Here is a 23,205-nt window from a genome sequence, read left to right on the forward strand (position 1 = left end):
AAGTGAAAAGAGGGAGTGACTGTTAGGAGGAATGATGGGGTATGATGGAAGAGTTCCCACGCTTGTGCCACGTCCCGAAGAAACAAAGTGAACCTGAGGGTGAGTTGAAGAGGATGGGCAGATGTTCTGATACAGTTTTTAAAACTTCACAAAAGAACATGTGAACCAGGCATGGTGGCGCACACCTTGAATCCCAGCACTTAGGAAACAGAGGCAGGCAGATCTCTGTGAGTTCGAAGCCAGCCTGGTCTACATATGAGTTCCAGGACAGCCAGAGCTATGTCTTAAAAAAAAAAAAAGCTAAGTGTGGTGCTGTATACTTGTAATTATAGCGCTCAGCAAATGGAGGCAGGGGGATCAAAAGTTCAAGATAAAAAGAATAAATTATTAAGAGGCTAGTGCTTAAGCCAAAGGAATGGGCTTTGTTTGGTTAATGTTCGAATGCAGACCTCGTTGAGGAAGCCTAAGGAGCCAGACTACAGGGAGGACCTGAGCCTCTGCTGCCCTCCCCGTGGTTGGCCAGGCCTACCTAGGTAATTTAGGCGCTGGTTCAGGTTGGTTGACAGATGGGCAACCTCTTCTTTCAGGGAGTCATGTCTGACAGGAATCTGGGCTATATGGCTCATGGAGTACTGGACAGCCTTCTTCTTCTCTTCAGGACTCACAGCCTGCATGGCAGTCAACATGGCCTGGGACAGGACTGATTTGGTTCTGGTGGGTTGAACAGCTGGGGTGAACTCTTCAGTTAAGTCTTCCAGATCATCATCACTGAAGGGAATGAAGCTGGTGGCCCCACGGCTAAGTCCTGCACCCAGGGAATCTGCAAAGGCCCCTAAAGGCCCTGCCGCTGCCATGGTTGAGGCTAAAGAAGCCATTTTGGTTGCAGGAACATCTTTGACTGCCTTGGCAGCAACTTTGGCTGCCTGGGCAGCGGTGTTGGCTGCAGCTGCATAAGCTGCAGCAGTTGCTACAGCCACGGCAACCGCAGACTTCAGCTTCTTCAGATTTAATGATGCTCCTGGGGTCTTGTCCTTCCCGGCCCTGTCTTTGTGGACCATGTCCTTGGGAGCTCTGTCTTGGGGAGCCACATCTTTAGAGGCTCTGTGCTTGGGAGCTCTATCCTTGGGGGCTCTGCGCTGAGGCATCCTATCCTTGGGAATCTCATCCCGGGGAGCCCCTTCCTTGGGAATCCCATCCTGGGGAGTCTCTTCCTTGGGAATCCCATCCCGGGGAGTCTCTTCCTTGGGAATCCCATCCCGGGGAGCCTCTTCCTTGGGAATCCCATCCTGGGGAGCCTCTTCCTTGGGAATCCCATGCCGGGGAGCCTCTTCCTTGGGAATCCCATCCTGGGGAGCCTCTTCCATGGGAATCCCATCCTGGGGAGCCTCATCCTTAGGGATCTCTTCCTGATACTCCTCAATGTACTCATATTGATAGTCAATTTCTTGAAGATCTGAAAGCCGGTGGGTTCCTGCTTTAGAACCTTGGTGTTGTGGCAGTGGCTGAGGCCATGATGATCCAACTTCCATGGCTGGGAAAGGAGCCCTGTACATCTGGCCTTGAGGGCCAAATGGACCTAGACTAGGCTGGAAGGTACCCATAGGCCAAGCGTTAGCCCCAGGCCAGCCTCTTGGTGGTAAGGGCCATGGACCTGGGGCAGCCAGTCCAGGTCTAGACCAAGGGGCTGGGATGAAACCAGGCCTCCCACTAGGCCCTGGTACATTCCCAGGCCCAAGTGCAGACCCAGTGACAAACTGAGACATGGAGGCCTGAGCCTGCTCTGGCCGCTGAGGGCCTCTAAACTCAAGGGCCTGAGCAAGCTCCTCCTCCTCAAGGGCTCTTGCAGCTTCAAAATGCACGACTGTCTGAAAAGGGATGGCACTCTGGAGGGGGTAGCCACCATCCTCAGACTGCCCCAAGACAGTCTCTGGAATAGAAGACAAGCTCTGCCATGCGTTGGTCATATCCAGTTCCGGCTTAGAAGATGCCTGCAGGGGAGGGGCTGAGCTGACTGTCTGGTCTCAGGATACCTTTATGCCACTCCTCCTTCTCCTGTACTCACCTGAGTGAACATGGCCTCGTGGAGGCCACTCCAGAGCACCATGTCCTCAGACTGGGGGACAGAGCGAAGCCTGTCCTGGAGGGTAATCTGTGCAGTGGGATGGAGAATGAGGGTGAGCCAGGGTAGGGCTGGGGGTGGCTGTTGACGGCATAGGTATGACTACCTGCTCTTGTTCACTGAAACCCTTTCCAGACTATGCTGTTCACACCCATTCCAGCTCCCACTGCCCAGGGCAAGAGACCAGAATCCCAGGATCTCACCACTTCCCGCTGCAGGGCACCCAACTTCCGGTTCTGTATTTTCAAGTCTTCACAAACAAGCTCCATTCTTTCTGGGTTTACCTGTCCAGGAAGCCCAATCTGAGGCTGGGGTACAGGTTCTGGTCCCAGCCTGGCTGCTTCTCAACATATTAGGTGACTGAGTTTGGAATGAAAGAATGGAATTTTCCAAGAAAGAAAAAGGGTTCCATCGGTTAAAGAAAAAGTTTGGGAAGTGCCAGGCTAAAAACATTCAACAGTCTCTGAGCTTTTCAGAACATTGAATGGGTAAAACATTAAAAAATCTTATCTGGGCAGTGATGGCGCAGGCCTTTAATCCCAGCACTTGGGAGGCAGAGGCAGGTGGATCTCTGTGAGTTCGAGGCCAGCCTGGTCTACAGAGTGAGTTCCAGGACAGCCAGGGCTACACAGAGAAACCCTGTCTCAAGAAAAAACAAAAACAGCCGGGCGGTAGTGGCCCACACTTTTAATCCCAGCACTCAGGAGGCAGGGGCGGGTGAATCTCTGTGAGTTTGAGGCCAGCCTGGTCTACAGAGTGAGTTCCAAGACAGGCTCCAAAAGCTACACAGAGAAACCCTGTCTTGAACCCCCCCACTCCAAAAAAAAAAAAAAGAAAAAAAAGAAAGAAAGAAAAACCAACCAACAACAACAAAAGAGAATCTTCATGTGGCAATGTTGCTCAGTTGATAAAGTACTTGCTAAGCATATATGAGGCCCAAGGTTTATCCCCAGTGTTGCATAAAACCAGGAGTGATTATGCATGCTTGTAATCCTAGCACTGTGCTGTGGAGCAGGAAGGCTAGAAGACCTAAGTCATTCTCTGCTACCCATCGGGCTGGAGGCCAGGCTGGGCTGTTAGAGACCTGTTACAGAGCAGATGAAAATGAAACAGAAAAACAAATCTGCAAGAGCTGGGCCAAGAAGGAATTGTTTCTCAGACAGACTTGCCCCAAGGTGTTCTTTTTAGTTGTACTGCCTGCTTTTGTGTGTCAACTTGACACAAGCTGGAGTCATCAGAGGAAGAAGCCTCAGCTGAGAAAGTGCCTCCTTCAGATCCCACTGTAAGACCTTTTCTCATTTAATGATCAATGGGAAGGGCCCAGCCCATGGTAGGTGGTGCCATCCCTGGGCTTCTGGTCCTGGGTTCTATAAGGAGGTGTGCTGTGGGATGGTCTGTATGTCAAATGTGTTGCTGATTGGTCAATAAATAAATCACTGATTGGCCGGTGGCCAGGCAGGAAGTATAGGCGGGACTAACAGAGAGGAGAATTGAGAGAACAGGAAGCTGGGTGAGGGAGACACTGCCAGCTGCCATCAGGACAAGGAAGATGTAAAGTACCAGTAAGCCACAAGCCACGTGGCAAGGTATAGATTTATAGAAATGGATTAATTTAAGCTGTAAGAACAGTTAGCAAGAAGCCTGCCACGGCCATACAGTTTGTAACCAAAATAAGTCTCTGTGTTTACTTGGTCGGGTCTGAATGGCTGTGGGACTGGTGGGTGACAAAGATTTGTCCTGACTGTGGGCCAGGCACAAAAACTCTAGCTAGAGAGGTGGGCTAAGCAAGCCATGGGAAGTGATCCAGTAAGCAGTACCCCTCCATGGCATCAGCTCCTGCCTCCAAGATCCTGCCCTGTTTGAACTCCTGTCCTGACTTCCTTCAGTGCTGAACAGCAATGCTGAAATGCAAGCCTAATCAATAATAAATCCTTTCCTTCCCAACTTGCTTTTTGGTCATGGTCTTTGGTCACAGCAATAGAAATCTTAACTAAGCCGGGCGGTGGTGGCGCACGCCTTTAATTCCAGCACTCGGGAGGCAGAGCCAGGTGGATCTCTGTGAGTTCGAGGTCAGCCTGGGCTACCAAGTGAGTTCCAGGAAAGGCGCAAAGCTACACAGAGAAACCCTGTCTCCAAAAAAAAAAAAAAAAAAGAAAGAAAGAAAGAAATCTTAACTAAGACACTACCATTTCAAGGTCCTGCTTCCTGACCCAGCCCCAGATCATTCTGACACTCAAATGCCACATTAAACCACACTGTTTGGGGTAAAATGACTCAACCTCGGCTGCTTTGCTGGTCTGGAGGTGAGCACCTGGCTCCTGACTGCAGCTCGATTGCATCAGCTGTGGACGGGAGGCTGCTGCCTCTTGCTCCAGGGATTCTGTGCCGTTCCATGGTTGGCTAGGCTGTGTTCAGGCTGATGACTTGGAGTTACAGAAAGAGTTTATGTGTCTGTGCTCAGTTTTTCCCGCTTTTTAGTGTGGTTAATGCTTCCAATGAGAGGAGAGCTGGTGATACTGAATTCTGGAGTTGCCAACTCTTGGACAACTCTAAACCTCCCAGCACATACATAGTGGCTCACAACCGTCTGTATCTCCAGGTCTAGGGGATCTGACACCTTCTTCTGGCCTCTGCAGGCACCAGACATGCATGCAGTGCACAGACACGCAGGCAGGCAAAATACCCATACATATAAATTAAAAAACAAAGCATGTGTGAAGCAATTTAGAAAGTAAAACAATAAATTCTATTATTTATCCTAAGTCAAGATGAACTGGGTCTCTGTTACTGATAACTGATGCTTAAGGAAGGAGAGTGGGGAATGTGGGGGGACCACAGAAAGTTCAGGGGGACAGGACAAATGGCTAGGGTGGGTTAAACCCCTTCTCTTCCCTTTATGGTCACATTCTCTAAGAACAGGCCTTCTAGAATTTTCCTTACTGCCCTATCCCCTAGAGGTCTAACCAGCATGGCAACAAAGGGTAAGGGTCGAGAGATGGTTACCTTTCCAAATATATACTTCATCAGGTCCACGTCCTTCTGGAGGGTTTCAACAGTGTTCTTGAGTACATGAAGGTCAGTGAGCAAGTCCTGCAAAGTCTTCATAAACTGCACAGGGAGAAAAGGGGGAACCCTGGAATCAGGTGTGACAGGACTCAGTCAGAGCAGAAGCTCTTGGTGACAGCCATCTATGGGATCCTCTTGGTTCTCGGAAGGCTTAAGATGGATGTACCCACAAACCAGTGTGTGTGTGTGTGTGTGTGTGTGTGTGTGTGTGTGTGTGTGTGATGGATATTGGCCGTGATGGTCTTGAGAGAAACAGCACAAGCAGCCCCTGTGTGGGAGCACTTGGAGGATCAGAAGCAGGGGATATGGGACTAGATTTCCATATTTACTTATTTTAATTAAACATGACCTATTGACTGTTTGACTGGCTTTTAGAGGCACAGTCTCTGTGCACCCCAGGCAGGCCTGGAATTTACTATGCAGCCCACACCAAACTAGAATTCTCCTGCCTCTGCCTCCTAAGTCCTGTGAGTTCACATTTTTCAAAGATCTCTCTGACATGTACAGACTGACTCTGGTTGGTGACGGAGGAAGTCGGGGACTAGCAAGGTCACCTCTGGGATGGAACTCATGTTTGCACTGGTGGGATCATGGCTCAGCTGACGATGATTGGGACTTTTTAGGTATTGATTATTTGCCCACTCTAAATGGTTGTGAAGGGAAAGTGATTATGTGTATAGCTGCCCCAATGTACAACTAACATTCAGCAAACAGCAAAATGGCACAGGCCAGTGCCTGCAGTTATATGCAGGGCAAATGTATGGAACTTTCCATTAAAAGGTGGAGAGTGAGCCAGGCGGTGGTGGCACACACCTTAATCTCGGCATTCAGGAGAAAGAGGCAGGTGGATCTCTGTGAGACCAGCCTGGTCTACAGAATTCTGGGACAGTCAGGGTAACATAGAGAAAACCTGTTTGGAGGGGAAAAAAGAAAGGAAGAAAGAAAGAAAGAAAAAAGAAAGAAAGAAAGAGGAAGGAAGGAAGGAAGGGAGGAAGGGGGAGGGAGGGAGGAGGAAGGAAGGAAGGAGAAAGGAAGGAAGGAGGGAGAGAGGGAGGGAGAGAGGGAAGGAGGGAGGAAGGAAAGAGGGAGTGAGGGAGGAAGGGAGGAAGGAGGAAGGGAGGAAAGGAGGGAAGGAGGGAGGGAGGGAGGGAGGAAGGAAGATCCAGCTACATGCCGTCTAAAGCACACTTTTTATTGTGTGTGTGTTCATGTATGCAGGTGCATCTCTGTGTGTAGCCCAGCGGTCGCCTTGGGTGTTGTTCCTCAGGTACCATCCACCTTATTTTTTGGACCAGGGCTCCTTGATGAGTCTAGGTTGACTGGCCAGCAGGTCCTCCTGACTCTGCATCCGGCACTGGGATTCCAGGCACAAAATGCCATGTCTTTCTCTTCCTGTGCTTCTTTCTTTCAGCCAAGAGCACTGCCTTTCTTTCTCCCTACCCCCACTTTCTTTCTTTGAGATACAGTCTTGTTATGTAGTCCAGGCTAGCCTGAAACTTGAAGTCCTTTGCCTCAGCCTCAGCCTCAGGAATGCTAAATTTCCAGGCGTGAGACATATTTCAAACTCAAAGTCATAAATAAGTTGAAAGTAAAAGAACAGAAAAAGATACTCTCTGAAAGCAGTAACCTAGAGAAGTCTAGAGGGGGTGTGCCAACACCAGACACGTCGGCACTTACCGGCTGCAGGAACGGCGTTCACAGAGGCATTTATCATGGCTGACGTGACTACATCACTAAACAAATATCTCAGCGCAGTGGCTTAACCTTCTGTCTTAAGACACTGATACAGCTGGTAGTGACGGTTCATGATCACAATCCTCAAAATCAGGAGGAAGAGGAAGAAGGATCAGGAGAAAAAGGTCATCCTCAGCTACATAACAAGTTTGAGGCCAGCCTGGGCTACACAAGACTGTCTCAAAATTAGCTAGCTGCTGGTCATGGTGGTGCATACATAGAAAGACCCTGCCTCAATAAACAAACAGCCAGGCAGTGGTGATGCACACCTTTAATCCCGGTGCTCAGGAGGCAGAGGCAGGTGGATCTCTGTGAGTTCGAGGGCAGCCTGGTCTACAGATCGAGCATTTGCAGGTGACATTATCTTTCACTTAGACAGTGCTAAGGTGGGGCTGGAGAATACTTGAGTGCTTAAGAGTACTTGTTGCTCTTGCAGAGAACCTGGGTTCAGTTCCCTGAACCCATATGGTGATTCACAACCATCCTTAACTCCACTTCCAGGGGACACACTCTTCTGACCTCTACTGGTACCACACAAGTCTGTGGTAGGATTAAAGGGTGAGTCACCATGCTCAGCTCAGCCAAAACAATTTTAAAGAGCCACATAGGAGGTCTTGTACTTCAGATTTCAAACATTACTGTAAGACGAAAGCAGTGGTACAGTTATGTGGTGCTGGGATCACAGCTCAGGTTCAGAGCACAGTACCCTGGCTTCTATCCCCAATACGGCAAAAGAAAAAAAGAAAGAAAGAAAAAGTGTGGTATTGGCATAAGGACAGATGTACAGATCAATGGAGCAATAGTGACAGCCTAGAAATAAACTGACAAGTTCACATACTAATTAGTAAAAATTTATTGATTTTATGTGTATGAATCTTTTGCCTGTATTTATGTCTGTGTACCACATGTGCGCCCCACAAAGGCCAGAAGAGAGCATCAGCTCCCCTAGGACTAGAGTTACATACAAATGGTTGTGAGCCATCATGTGGGTGCTGGGAATTGAGCCTGGGTCCTTTGGAATAGCAGCCAGTACTCTTAATTTTTAACCCTTGACCAATTTTTTTAAGATTTATTTATTATGTATACAGTGTTCTGCTTGCATGTGTCCCTGCAGGCCAGAAGAGGGCACCAGATCTCATTATAGGTGGTTGTGAGCCACCATGTGGTTGCTGGGAATTGAACTCAGGACCTCTGGAAGAACAGTCAGTGCTCTTAACCTCTGAGTCATCTCTCCAGCCCTTTTTTTCGTGTGGGAGGGGGGAGGTTTCAAGACAGAGTTTCTCTGTGTAGTTTTGGTGCCTGTCCTGGATCTCACTCTGTAGACCAGGCTGACCTTGAACTCACAGAGATCTGCCTGGCTCTGCGTCCTGAGTGCTGGGATTAAAGGTATGCGCCACTGCCACCCATCCCCCTTGACGAATTTTTAACACAAGCACCAAGATGATTCAGTGAGGGAAACGATCATTTGTTTAACAAATAGTGCCAGGATAATTACATGTAAAAGTTGTCTTGTATCTGGAGTCTCCGCTTGTGTCTGGAGTCTCCGCTACTTGGGAGACAGAGCCTAGGAGTTTGAAGCCAGGTCAAAGTCTTTAAAAAAAGAAAAAAGTGGGAGTAGGGTGTGCTAGAGAGAAACTCAGTAGTTAAGGGTACTTGGTACTTTCTAGAGGAACTGAGTTCAGTTCCCAGCACCCAAGTAACTCCAGAGGCTCTAACGCCCTCTTCTGGCCTCCAAGAGCAAATGCACTCATTTGCACATACTCATACACAGACACAAATACATACAACATAATTACAAACAAAAATAAAAATATTTTTGGAGATAGTCTTTATATGTGGCCCTAGCTGTCCTGGAACTCAATATGTAGACCAGGCTGGCCTCAAACTCACAGAGCTCTGCCTGCCTCTGCAGCTGAGTATTGGGATTAGAGGTATGCACCACCACACCTGGCTAAAAATAACTCTTTTTAAAGAACCTGCAGAAACTTGTTCATCAATGTTCATAACAGCACTAGCCTTACTAGCCTGAAATGATACAAACCCAAATGTCCATCAGCTGATAAACCAAATGTAGCATATGCATAGAAACACAATATTACTTGGCCATAAAATAACAAGGTACTCGTAAATGATTTGGCATAGAGATTAACCTGTGAAACCTTGCAATAAAATGAAATGCTGGAAGCCCAAGGGGGTAGGAGTGGGGAGTGACTGCTAATCATTAAGGAACTTCTTCTGGAGCTCTTGATAATGTCCTAAAATTAGATTGCAAGAGTCACACAATTCTGTAAATGCACTACAGCAAATCAATATTGGAATACTGGAGCTTGCATTCCCTGTCACCACAAATGCCAATGAGCAGAGATAAGAATTGAAATCTGGGAGTTGTGCTTTGTTCGGAGAGCAGGTGATCCGAGAAAACAGTGATTTGCCGTCCTAAAAAAGCTGCCTCTCACCTGGCTCTAGCCAGTAGGCTGCAGGAGGAGGACCTCTGGTTAGGTCGTCAGACCTGTGATGCTTGTGTCTCTGCTGTTACCATTCCTTGAACTCTCATTTTCTGGAAACTGAGTCTAGTCCTTGTCTGCTAGTGTCAACCCTGTGTTCTTCCAGGCCCCACCTAGACCGGAGAGCTAACTCAGGACAAGCAAGCCAGTAACTGTGTGTATGCTAAGCTTTCACAGCATGTTTGCGGATGCCATCCTAGAAGATGGAATACAAAAATGCCCTGTTTGCCCCACGCCCACTCATAGCTGAACTACATACACTTCAATACATGAATTCTCCAGTCATGTGAAATATTTTAACAAAGTAGTAGAATTCCGGCATTATTATTTTTGTTTTGATGACAGGGTCTCACTATTTAGCTCTGGCTATCCTGGAACCTGCTCTATAGACCAGGCTGGCCTTGAACTCACAGAGATCCACCTGCCTCTGCTTCCCAAGTGTTAGGACCAAAGGCGTGCACCACCATATCCAGCAATTTTTTCCAACATTTTTATTTTAGAAACATCACAACATACTCTATCATATTGTTACTGCTAGCCTGGAGGTGGTAGTGCACACCTTTAATCCCAGCACTCAGGAGGCAGAGGCAGGTTGATCTTTGTGAGTTTGAGGCCAGTCTGGTCTACGAAGAGAGTTCCAGAAAAGCCAGGACTACACAGAGAGACCCTGTCTTGAAAAACCAAAGAGTCACTGCTAACTCTGTTGAAAGTGACAATGATATGATTGGATGGATTTTTAAGTCTTCGTCTACTGTGGTGGGAAAGTATTCTTCCGAAAGACCTGTGTGCGATATGTAGGACCCACTGTCCACTGGTGATTCCTCGCCTCTGTCTCCCTTTGAGCCAGTCAGGGACCAAACACCTTGAGCAGGAATAACTTCCCTCCACAAACACAGCTAAGCGCTGTCTAGGGCCACACCTGAAATCCCAGCACCGGGAGGCAGGGGGATTAGGAAGTCAAGATCATCCTCCACTACACAGTAAGTCTGCGGCAGCCTTGCTTGTATGAGACCTCATCTAAAAAACAAACAATAAGCACAAAAAAAGATATCTGGAAAGATGGACGAATCTTTGGGCTGCCCCGTAAGTGAAGGCAGCAGGGTAAAGTAGGGGTCTGTTCAGGGACCCAGCTGCTGCCCCATGTGCCTGGGATGTGCCCTGGATCTAGGAGAACAGGGGCCTCAGGGGAAGGGCCAATGTCTTCCTCTGCCCAAAGCACTCAGGCTGCAGACTGGACTGGGATGGAGCTGAGCTCACAGCGAAGCAAGTCCAGAAGCTAACCAGCCTAGAGCAGACAGAGAAGCTGGGCTTGTCCAAACTGTGACTGCTCCCTCTCCCTTTGAGAGGTACACCAAGGGGCGATCAGCCACACAGGCTGACACAGCCATATCTAGAGCTGTGAAAAATGGGAATGACATCCCCTCCAAAGGAAACTGAAGAACAGAAAAGTACTTCGCAACACTGTGGGAAGGGTGATAACAGAGTCCAAAGTGTGTGTTCCTATTCCCACAGCAGTTCCGACCCTTCTCTAAAACCAACACCTGTAAGCAACATTACGCAACCCAAATCAAAGTTAATCGGAATGTTGTAATTTTTCTTTTTTTTTTTTTTGGTTGTTCGAGACAGGGTTTCTCTGGCTGTCCTGGAACTCACTTTGTAGATCAGGCTGACCTTGAACTCACTGAGATCCGCCTGTCTCTGCCTCACAAGTGCTGGGATTAAAGGCGTTGGCCACCACGACTTTAATCCCAGCTGCAACAATCTTAATAACAAAGAGCTAATGTCATTCTTAATTTTCTCCTATGAAGCCAGGTGCCAGAGTCACTCATTAAGAAAAACCAAGGTTTCAATCAGACAGGGACCAACAAAGGCAGCTTTAGGGGAGATGAGGAGTCTGGCGGGGGTGGGGGTGGGGTGGAGGGGTGGGAGAGGCCTGCAATTTGGGGAAAGCCTGCTAGAGGGCGCTGGTGCACAGGTACCGGGCGGCGGGGGGTGGGGGTGGGGAGGGTAAGGGCTGCAGCTGGCTGTGCTGGTGACAGACTGGGTTACAATCTGGAAAGAATGGCTGAGGCTTTCTTCTTTCTTCTCCCTTTCTCTCCCTCCCTCCCCTTCTCCCTTCATCTTTCCTTTCCTTCCTTCCCCTCTTCCTGAGAAAAGCCTCTGACTATCTAGCTACAGCTGGCCTGGAACCTGATATATAAACCAAACTGACCTTGAGGTAATCCTGCCTCTCCAGTTCTCCGGTTACAGACTTGTTACTCACACCCAACCCGGAGCACAGGTTTCCTTTTTCTTTTTCTTCTTTCTTTCTCTCCCTCTCTCTCTCTCTCTCTTCTCTCTCTCTCTCTCTCTCTCTCTCTCTCTCTCTCTCTCTCTCTCTCTCTGTCTCTCTCTCTTTCTTCAAGACAGGGTTTCTCTGTGTAGCCTTGGCTGTACTGGAACTCACTCTGTAGACCAGGCTGCCTTTGAACTCACAGAGATCTGCCTGCCTCTGCCTCCAAGTGCTGGGATTAAAGGCGTGTGCTACCACTGCCGGGCAAGCCTAGGTTTTCTAATCCAACTGTCCTCACCTGTGTCAGTGGGCACCTGCTGGTACCTGGAAGTGTTTTCAGTTGCTATAAGCAGGTGGTACTCCTGGTGTCTGTGGCTATTACCCAGCATCCTCCAATGCACAGGACAGCTCTAAGCCACAAAGAATGTTCCTACCCACAATGTCTATAGTACTGGGGTAGAGAAGCCCTACGATCTAAACCTGCTTAATAATGACTTGTTGTGGGACAAATGTGCTGACCTTGGACTCTCCAAGGCCTCTTGCCCACCATGGGGCAGAAGCCCCCAACCAGCCCAGAGAAAGGGTGTGGAAGGGCTCACTGGAGGCGACCCTCAGCATCTCTGTGGTGTCTGGCCTGCCGTCCTCACTGTCTGGTGCATGTACACACTTAGCTTAGCTGAGCAGTTTTCACTGTTGCTGCGCCAGCTACCATGGCAACCTCTTTCAATGGGTCATTGTGGTAACCCTGGGCAACTTCAATCAGGCTGGGACATCCTTATCAGTACAAACAGGCCTCTCAGGGTTTCAGTGCCAGGTTCGAACCTGTCCACGAGACCTCTCCAGAGCTGGATAGGTGATCTGCTCAGGCACTTGAGAATTCTAGAAGTCTTTATTCACCAAGGCCAAAAACCATGGAGGCAGGCTGTGGCTAGCACTTCCGACATCTGTGTCCACCCGTCCGTCCTGCCATAGGCCAGGCCATGGGGACAGCCTTGTCTCCAGCAGTGCTATCTTGAACCCTCACAAAGCCGATGCTGGCCCAGGCACATCTTGCTCTGTTCTATTCCTGCACACATACATTATCTTTTCCATCCTTTTGCATAGTTTGAGGACATTTTACTCCTCAGAAAGAAAATCCTTTCTCCGTCAGCAATCACTCTTCATGCCGCTTCTTCCTAGAAACCACAAATCTACTCTCCGGCTGCCTGGACTTGCCTCTTCTAGACACTTGATATAAATGGACTCTCACAGCTTGGCTTTTCAGCCCCCTCCCTTCAGCAGGATGATTGGTACGCTTCCGTCTGGCTCTGTTGGCCGGATAGGGCTCCTGCTCCGTCCAGCACTCCACAGACCCAGGTCCCTGTGTTCCCACAGGGTCCCAGGACTTCCTGACTCACTGAGATTGTATCCACCAGTTTGCCTGTTCAGTCTAAATCTCTGGATGATAATAATGATGATAAGCATAGGCAGGGCGTCTACAAACTGGCATGTATGATTTATAGTTAGTGAGAAATATTTTTGCTTTTGTTTTTTAAGATGGGCACTCATGTGTCTCAGACTGACCCTGAACTATATTTATCAAGGATGACCTTGAAGCCCAGATCCTCTTCCTGCACCACTCAAGGATGCTGCCTCCATACCTGGTTTATGGGGTGCTGGGTTGGAACCCAGGCCTCATGCATGCTAGCCAGGTACTCTATCAACTGAGCTATATCTTCAGCCCCAGTTGTGTGAATTCCAACTACAATCCTGGGATGAGGAAACATCCATCCACATTTATCAAGCCCCACCCTTCCCCACTAGCAAAAAAGGCTGGAATTATTGCACAGACCCATGCTGTCTGCCTGCTCACTCTGCCAGGTTTCCGCTGGCTTCCCTGTTTTGACCTGTAATGACCTCATATGCTCAGTTACCCTGTGCCTCCTCTTTTCCATCTGAAAACTAGAATAAGCACATGCCTCATAGAGTTCAACAGAGCTTAAAGGTACACCAGAGGCAAAGTGTAAAGTTCATGTGGTACACAGGGAGCACTCAGTTCTCCTGGACAGGGAGCACAGGGGAAGGGAGCATGAAGAAATGGGACTGATGTGAAGCCCCAAAAAGTCAGGAGACAGGATATTGAGATGGTAGGGCATGTTTCCTTAATCATCCCTGCAAACACCTGTGTTGAAGATTTCACTCCCACAGTACCTAGGTCAGCCCCAGCAGCCCCTCTGTGGTCGATGTCCAGTCTAGGCTCTCATCTGAGACTTGCTGGGTAACTGGTGTAACTCTAATGACTCTGCCCACATTGGAGGTGAAAGAGTCCTTCCCACATCTAAACTCCTCTCAAATTGGTGACAATTCCTCACTTCTCTCTGGCATTGGGTTTTGCTAACCATCGGGGCTCACAAACTGGTGGAGTGTGGACAGAGGTGTTCCCGGACCCAGCACCCAGTGTGGCTTCACTCCAGTCCTGACCTGGAGCCTTGCACCTGGTCCTTGAAAACATCATCCTTGCCCGGCTGGCACACACTTTTAATCCCAGCACTCCAGAGGCAGAGGCGGGCAGATCTCTGTGAGTTTGAGGCCAGTCTGGTCTTCAGAGAAGTTCCAAGACAGCCAGGACTATTAAACAGAGAACCCCTGCCTCAAAAAAACCAAAAAACTAAAAACAAAACAAACTTTGTGTGTTTTATATGATGGTGTGTAAGTATAGGTACACATGTGTTGTGCATACAGTAGTCAAAGGTCAACCTCAGGTGCTACCTCTTCCACCACCCGGTTGGAGGCAGAGTCTCACTGCTGCTCTGTATAACAGGATAGCTGGCCCTTGAGTTCTGAGAATTTTCCTGTCTCTAAGCCCCATCTCACTGTAATTGAATTGGAATTGGGCCTAGAAAGATGTCTCAGCAATTAAGAGCTTTTACTATTCTTAAAGAGGTCCTAAGTTCAGTTCCCCCCAGCACCCATGTTGGGTGGTTCATAACCAGCCGTAATTCCAGCTCTAGGGGGATCTGACACCTTCTTCTCTCCTCCAAGGGTATCTTCGCACATGTGTATACAAACACCCAGTCAGTGTCACACACACACACACACACACACACACACACACACACACACACACATGCACTCGAGACAGACAGACAGAGAGAAGGAGGGAGAGGGAGAATTTAAAAAGAAAACTGGCATTATAGCAACAGACTGCTCTGTCTTTTACATGGTTCAGGGGATCTGAACTCATCCTCATGTTTATAGAGCAAACATTTTACCCCCTGAGCCATCTCCACAATCCAAATCAGCTAATTTCAACAAACAATTCACTACAGAGAAACCCTGTCTCAAAAAAAAAAAAAAACAAAGAACAAAAACAAAATAAATAAACAATTCAGTGGTACTGACTCCATGAACAAAAAAAGTTCAACATCCATCACTCTGATGGAGTTTCAAACATCTCCATCGCTCCAAAATGCAATTCCATATCCACCAAGTTACCATGCCCTGTGGCTCCTGGAAACTGCCAGTCAGCCTTCTGGGTATGTGCACTGCCTAGTCTGGTATTTCACAACAGTGGAATCCTGTACTACGTTGTCCGTTGTGTATGGCTTCTCTCCTCGGTACGCAACTAAGGATTTTGGCTTTTGACTGACTCCAAGCTTTCACCTATTCTCACGCCATAGTGGACCTGTCCCATCACTAGGGAATTGAGGGAGGGGACAAGATGTCTAGGAGGAGAGGTTGGGTCTAGAGTGCTTCTCCAGGACGGAGTTTACCTTTGCTAAGGCTTCCTCATTGCCCTCCACTCTCTTCAGGATCTTGATCATATTCCACATTTCCTCAGCGGGCCGCTTGGTCCCTTCGCTGGCCTCTAGCAGCTGCGTAGTAGAGGGCATGGACTTTATCACAGACACCTGACTCTCTAACTTGTTGAGACGCTCTACCACATTGTCGAAGACGTTGCTGAGCCTCCTCATGGGGTTGACAATGGGCTGGGCTTCTCCTTCCCTGGGCATGAGCACCACCTGTGAGGTCTGAAGGAAATCTTCTTCCCCTGAAAGAACTTTCTTGAGCCCAGCGATTTGGATGTGATCCAGGATGCCCTGGATCAGGAGATGAAGGGCCTTGAAGTTCACCACCCCACACTGTGGTATGGCTATGTTGGCCAGCTCGGCGAATGTGACCGAGAAGCTCATCCTGCCAAGGGATGGGTTGGTGTGGCAAGGCTTTTGGGTGTCCTTGGGAACAAGTGGTGACTTTCAATGATCTGAACTGCTGCACAGACAGGTCCCAAGAGGCTCAGGGTGGCAAGTCATAACGGTCAGCAAGGAATGGCCTCTGTCCTTGTCAGAGCTCAGATAAGAGTCTCTGGTTGCTAGGACACCAGAGAACGTGGCCGAGTGAGCATGCTTACGAGAGCTCAGTGTGGGGTGGGTGTTCATAGGTGAGCCTCACCCAGAGGTGTTCAATTAGTATTCGACGATGCTTCAGGAGCGAATGGCAGCCTTTCATTCAAGCCCTCTGATTATATAAGGCTTATGACTCTAAGTGGCACACAGGGAGGTAATGGAGAGGCAGCTCACTCCTTGGAAGTCTCTGGAATCAGTACAGAATACAGTTTTCATGGAGTCATAAAGGCCCGGGTTTTAAGAAAAGAGAATGAGAAAAGAGCCTGAAGAATGAAGCGGGTTTCTGGATGTGGCCAAAGACACCTCCACCTCACCCTAACAGCACCACTCAGGCACTTATTCCTGGAGAGAGAAGGCAAGGAGGTGAGGTCATGTTATGTCCAAGTGTTGTGTGTTCCAGTAACCCAGGTGGTAATGCCTCTTGAGTGTTGGGATCCTAGGCACGTGTAACATGCTAGGTTTCATTGCCAGACGTGGTAGTGTGCACTTTTAGTTCTAGCACTCAGGAGGCAGAGGCAGGAGGATCTCTGAGTTTGAGGCCAGCCTAGTCTACAGAGTAAGTTTTAGGACTGCCAGGGCTACACAGACACAGAGAAACACCGTCTTGAAAAAGAAAGAAAAAGATGCTGAGCAGAGCGGTGGGGTTACTGCGCACAACTGGACAAAGAGGGGGGGCGATCGCATAGAGATAAACAAGGAGGTGGGTTTATGCTGTACAGATGAAGCGATGAGGCAGGTGAGCTAATCTCAGAGAGGCAGTCTCAGCAGCGGAACATCTTCAGGCCATAAATACCCTGCAAGAGAAAGCTCTGAGGGCTATTTCCTCCACACATGGACCAGAAGAGAAGACTTTGCCATCCCTCTGCGTCCTTCTAGCTGTGTATTTAGTTGGGGTTCTCCAGAGAGAACAACAGGGCGTAACTGTAGAGACACATGACAGGAGTTATGAGCATTGCCTCTTGTGGTTATGGAGACTGAAGTCCCATGACAAACTGTCTGTAAGCTGGAGACCCACAAATGCTGGCAGTGTGACTTAGGCCAAGTCCCAAAGTCTTCATAACCAAGGAAGCCCATGGTTCCTTGGACTAAGTCCAAGGTCAAAGGTCAAAGGCTTCCTGAGAACCTGGATATGGAAAACATAGGAGTCCAAAGGCAGAGGAAGAGGAGTGTAGCCCAGCTCCTGGACATAAACGGACATATCTGCCCTTTCTTTTTTAATTGTATTTCTTGAGTGTGTATATGTCTCTATGTCCATGAAGTGGCTTACATTCTGCCTATTGATCTTGGCGATCTGGCTGGCCAGCAAAGCCACCAGAATCTGCCCTCTCTGGCATATGCTGGAATTAGACATAAACCGCCACACCTCACTTTTTGAATTGGTGCCAGAGATCTGAACTCAGTTCCACGTTCTTGCACAGACTTTACCCACTGAGCTATTTCCCAGGCCTCACCATCACACACCCTCTAATGCCTCTAAGGTTCCCACTATGCTGTGGGATACAAAAATTCAAGTACTGCCATGACATTTGGGTCACATATGGTCCTTGACTTCTCTTGACAGAAATGGCTCCCCCAGGGCCAAAGGTTTCTCTTTGGCTAGCTATGATCAGACTTGCCTATCTCATCTTTGGGGTTCTCTTCCTTAACAACATACCATATTTCTTTGTGGGAAGCTGGAGGTACATTACACCTGAGTCACCACAAAGCCTGCTTCCCACATGCCTTCTGGTTCCGTTTGCAACCTAGTGCATCTGCATGTCCTCACATGGGCCGTGAGTACATGTGACTAATGAGCTATGTCAATCATGCACATCCAATGTCATCAGCATTGGATTTTTGGCCATCTTGCATTATGGAGGGTGGGTATCCCTCCCCTGATGGAGGACAAAAAGAGACAGTACACCCCAACTTGTCCGGTGACAGGTGGTTCCAAATGGTCATGGTGGAGAGGACTAAGTTCGTTAATTTAGGAATATGTCTCTGTGGCCTGAATATGTCAGGTATTACCAGGAAAGTTTAAGGGAGTGTTCTCCAATCGCGAGGGAAGACAATGGGGGTCGCAACTGGTTTGTAACCCAGTGTGATAGGGATGCCTGGGGCCATACCAATTTTAGGAGGTGTTTAAACACATTGTGTATTGAGAGCTGCTGGTAGCAAAAGTCCATGGAGCATACAGCAGTGACAGCTAGAGTTCAGAAGGTCAACCTATCAGAACCAAGGGTTCTGTTAGAGGAAGCCATCACACAAGGCGTTATGGAATTACTGCCTTTTGAATGAACTGGCTGTCTCCTGTTGTAAACTTCTTGTGCAATAACAGCTATTAGTCTCCCCATTTACCGTGCATCTCCATGTTATGTGTACATGTAATTTCACAACTGCATCTCAATCTTGGGTACAAGTTTCCCTATACATTTGGGATAATTGGACAACTGTCCCCAGATGTGTTTATTATTCATTAACAAATATCTGGCCAGGGCCATTCTCCAGACAAAAGTATTTCAGCAAAGATACCTTTTTCCAAGGACAAATGCAGAGAAATAAACATTAGCTCATCTCACTCACAGATAGAGAAAAGAACCACTAACAAATTAAATCCTCAACTCCGTACCTTCACCCCGGGTTATTTACACAAGACCCTAACTGAAGAGATTTACTGCTCACATTCCTGGGGTGATGTTTTAGCCATTTGCTAGTTACTGAGTTAAGATAGTTATTTCCCACTGATCTAAGGAGATTTCTGACCAGGCAGGTGCCAAGCTTTGTTTCTTGTGCAAATTAAGTTTTAACTCCTCCTCAGCCAGGTGCTATTCCTAGAATCCCCTAATGGGGCCTTCAGTTGACCTACCAGAGAACTCCCCTCTAGTCACTCCCCTTTTGGGTTGTAATTGGAAGCTGACATTTATTGCTTTATGTGTGGATCCTTATCACTTCTCTCTGCAACCCTGAAGACTTCAAGCCTCGCATGGCTTTGCCAAAGAATTACTGTGTGGGTACGTATACTGGTTCTCTGAGAGCACTGGGGGAACGGATTTAGAAGAACAAAGATGAGGACAGAGATGAAAAGAACCAGAACTAGATAGACATGAGAGAAGAGCAGAAGGGACCGAGAGCAGGAGGGACCGAGAGGAGCTAAGTAAGAGAGCAGAAAAGAAACTGTGCAGATAGAACTGACTTAGAAGAATAAAGTGAATGGACTAAAGAACTCAGTGTGCTTAGATTCATTTATATCCCTCAGATTAGAATCCTAGCCACTTGTAGCATCTGTTCTGGACCCTGGTAGAAATCTCCTCAAGGCAGGCACTTGAGGGGAATTCAGTAATTGTGATCATTCAAAGCCAGGCTAGGAACATAGACATCATGGCTCTTTGTCTGTTTTTTGGAATTCTTAGCATCTGGACTATTTCTGTGTCTGGTGATATTTTAATTTTAACAGTCTTGGTGTGCTGCATCCTTACACAGATCCAGGGATGGATTTGAAATAGGGGCAGCCAGGTAATGAAAAAAGACAAACAGACACACAGAAATGCTGGGATCAGATGGTCTGGGCTCTGGGATAGAGAGACTGCAGCACTCTGGAAGCTCAGGGCGTTTATTAGAGAGCTGAACTGAGAGGTGGGGTTACTGCGCACAACTGGACAAAGAGGGGGGCGATCACATAGAGATAAACAAGGAGGTGGGTTTATGCTGTACAGATGAAGCAATGAGGCAGGTGAGCTAATCTTCAGAGGCAGTCTCAGCAGCGGAGCATCTTCAGGCCATAAATACCCTGCAAGAGAAAGCTCTGATGGCTATTTCCTCCACACATGGACCAGAAGAGAAGACTTTGCCATCCCTCTGGGTCTTGCTATGGCTGAGTCCATATCCACAGCATTTACTCAGGGCTTTCTCCACTTTCCACATCCCCCCACTTTCTTATATCTTAGATGTTCAGGATGTGAAAAGACTAGTATTGGTATAAGACATCCCAAGACCAAGTTCTCAGCACAAAGGAGATTTATTTGCTCTAGAGGGACAAAGGGCAGGGAATAAGAGACAAAGACAAGAGACGGAGGATGAGGGAGAAGGGGACGGGAACAAGGGGGAGGGGGAAGGGGTATTTGTCCTGGAGGGACACAGGACTATCTGTGGATAGAGAGAAGACAGACGTGGCCCATAGGCAAATGGCAGTTTATAAAGGTAAAAGAGGAAACCACATGTTAGGATGAGTTGGTTTGTTTTCATTGGTTGTGTTAATTAGGGCTAAAAGGGGCTTTTGATTGCTGGACTTCAATACTATGATAGCTGGACCTTGGTAATCAGCTTCAGAAGGAGGAAGTGGCCAAATAAGGGACTAGACTTTGGTGGCTAGCTTTAAGAGTGTAATCTCAGGGTTAGCAAGTAAGAGGGAATGGGGGAAGGGCAAGGCCTGCCAGAGCCGTGTTTGCCATGCTCGGTCCTACTAGAGCCCCTTCAAGATGGATGCCTAGTCCAGGTGGGTCAATGCTCAACCCCAGACTGCCAGGCTAAGAAGGAAGATCATAACAGCCACACGCCCATCAGGAACAAAAGGATTGTTTTAACAGGTTTAAGGGATTGGAGCCTTGAAGCTTGACAAAGCTTGTCAAGGATCCTTTTCAGAATATTAGCAGAAGAACCACTCAGATCACAAATGTAGCAGGAATCTTAAAAGTTCTTATTAATAAAATCAAACCTGAGCCAGGTATTGGGGTGAAATGCTGGATGGTCAGAGAGACAGAATAAGCCACAACTATCTCACCTCGCCAGTTCCTCAGCTGGTCTTGTTTCCTCAGACTGGAAGCTTCTGTGTCCTCATCCCAATGGGTCTCAGCTGAACTGCTGCTCGAAAGCCTGAAGCTTAACCAGCTAAAAGCTTAACCAGCCAAATGCCTCTAGTTTCTGGTCTCCATGCCTTATATATCTTTTTGTTTTAGTCATCACTCTCTGGGATTAAAGGCTGGCTTTCTGGGATTAAAGGCGTGAGTCACCATGCCTGGCTGTATCCTTGAACACATGGATTTCTGCCTCTGGAATGCTAGGATTAAAGGTGTGTGCTACCACTGCCTATCCTTTATGTTTAATATTGTGGCTGTTCTGTCTCTGACCCCAGATAAGTTTATTAGCATGCACAATATTTGGGGGAACACAATACCACACACAAACCTTTTGCTTTTCTGGGATGCGCCCACATAATGATGTAACTGGCCATACCCACAGTAACAAGGCTCCAACCGCCCAGGAGATGGATCCCAATTAATTGCCAGTTATCCTGTCAAAACTGCAGGGCTGTAGCACACAGAAGAGTTCAATGGAGCTAATTGGAACTCCAGATGGTCAGAGCAGTATACCTCCAAAATAGAACTCCTTAGTATAAATAGGTGTGGAAGGATGTGAGCAAGCTACTGGATGAAAAAGCATCAGTCCAGTAGGCTTCTCCCTTGACCACATTATATTCAATGACACAGTTACCAGACACGCAGCATTATCCCTCCATTTGACTGTTGGTAGTGCGTGCCTTCTCACCCTGAGGTGGGTGCTGCAGCCACTGAGGGCTGGCTCCTTGCCAACCCTCCACCCCCAGTAGCTGCTTGGCAAGATCTCACATGCTGCACTCTGCCAGGCTCTGGTGGGTCACACTGCAGCTTGAAGGCCCACGCAGCTGCCTGAGCCTGCCCACTCTGCACACATCCACCCCAACAAGCTGGTGGGATTTTTGTTTTTTTTTTTCCCAAATGTAGTATGAAAGCAGTTAAAGCAAAAGCAGAAATAGCAACAAGCTCACGTCCCGAGGCTGCATACCCAATCCTTCTCATAGTTTAAATTTATTTTTCAAGTAGCCAAATTCACCGCCCTCTTCCCTAGAAACCAAGCACATGCCTCCGAATGCATCTCAAGAAATCATGAAGCAGCCATGGCCTCCATTTCACTTGCGAGTTTTCCCAAGATCTCTTTGAACGTACTGACATAGAACTCCCTCTCTCTAGATTTTAATCTCAAAACTCTCTTTCAAAGTGTTAACATACAGTTGCCTACCTCTAGTTCCTGGCCGTCCCCACGTCCCCATGGTTTACAGTGGATGCTTAGCACTGCACTTGCTCTTCCTCCCCTACTTTTGTTTATTCGTCCCGGTATTCCTTCTTTTCCCTGTATAAGCTCTCTCGGGAGGTCTCCAACTTTCCCACCATGATGGACTGTACCCTCCAGCTGGGAGCCAAAACTAACCCAAAAGCCCTTCTAGAATGCTCTGCTTTTTTTAAAATTTCTTCCTTTATATTGAAAATAGATTATTTTCTCATACAATACATCCTGATATAGTTTCCCTCCCTCTACTTCTCCCCAGCTTCCCTCCCCTCAGTATCCACTCCCTTTCTATCTCTCATTAGAGAAGAACAGGACTCTAAGAGATAACTAACAATGAAACATAACAAAATAAAACATAATAAGATAAAGCAGGGCTGGAGAAATGGCTCAAAGGTTAAGAGCACTGACTGCTCTTCCAGAGGTCCTGAGTTCAATTCCCAGCAACCACATGGTGGCTCACAACCATCTCTAATGAGATCTGGTGCCCTCTTCTGGCCCGCAGTCATACATGCTGTATACATAATAAATAAATAAATCTTTAAAAAAAAAAAAGATAAAGCAAAAACTATCCTATCGAAGTTGGACAAGGAAACCCAACAGAAGGAAAAGAATCTCAGGAGCGGGGACAAGAGTCAGAGACCCACTCTGTCGTAGTAACAGGAACAGTGCCTAAGAAACACAAAGCATCATGCTCCATGTTCACTGAGATGTTTGCTGCATGGACTAGTGTGGCTTTATAAAAAGGAGGACAAAGAGAAGCAAGAGGGTTGAAGTTCAAGGACATCCTTGCCACACAGCGAATTTGATGCCAGCTTAGGATGCATGAGACCCCGTATAAAAAGAAAGGGGTAGGAGTCTAGCTAGTTTTCACTCACTGTTTTATGGAAATTCATTCTCTTCTCTGTATAATGGTTATAAACGTGTTGTCAGACTAGAAGGTATCCCACTTGTCTCCGTACCCTTATATGGATGCCCAACAGTAATATTCACATATAATGTAGAAAGGCATTTGTGACACCAGTATGCATACGAGCCAAAAATCCTCAC

The 23,205-nt window shown here is 47.7% G+C and overlaps 1 protein-coding gene across 4 annotated transcripts in view; it reads right to left on the reverse strand.

Moving 5' to 3' along the window:
• Nucleotides 1-16,054, reverse strand: part of C8AH16orf96 (chromosome 8a C16orf96 homolog) — a 28,873-nt gene extending 12,819 nt beyond the window's left edge. Inside the window, exons 1-5 of one of the 4 annotated variants that reach the window (XM_059270080.1) lie at nt 15,448-16,053; nt 5,123-5,227; nt 2,323-2,403; nt 2,063-2,149; nt 530-1,988 (exon numbers count right to left, since the gene is read on the reverse strand). In XM_059270080.1, the coding sequence (XP_059126063.1) occupies nt 530-1,988; nt 2,063-2,149; nt 2,323-2,403; nt 5,123-5,227; nt 15,448-15,867 (2,152 nt within the window). In that variant the 5' untranslated portion in view covers nt 15,868-16,053. Of the gene's footprint in view, nt 1-529; nt 1,989-2,062; nt 2,150-2,322; nt 2,404-5,122; nt 5,228-11,993; nt 12,396-15,447 lie in introns of those variants that run through there. The other 3 variants (XM_059270081.1, XM_059270082.1, XM_059270084.1) reach the window with 3 other exon arrangements.
• Between the last annotated feature and the right edge of the window lie 7,151 nt (nt 16,055-23,205).

Source organism: Peromyscus eremicus, chromosome 8a, assembly GCF_949786415.1.
Source record: "Peromyscus eremicus chromosome 8a, PerEre_H2_v1, whole genome shotgun sequence".
Taxonomy (NCBI): domain Eukaryota; kingdom Metazoa; phylum Chordata; class Mammalia; order Rodentia; family Cricetidae; genus Peromyscus; species Peromyscus eremicus.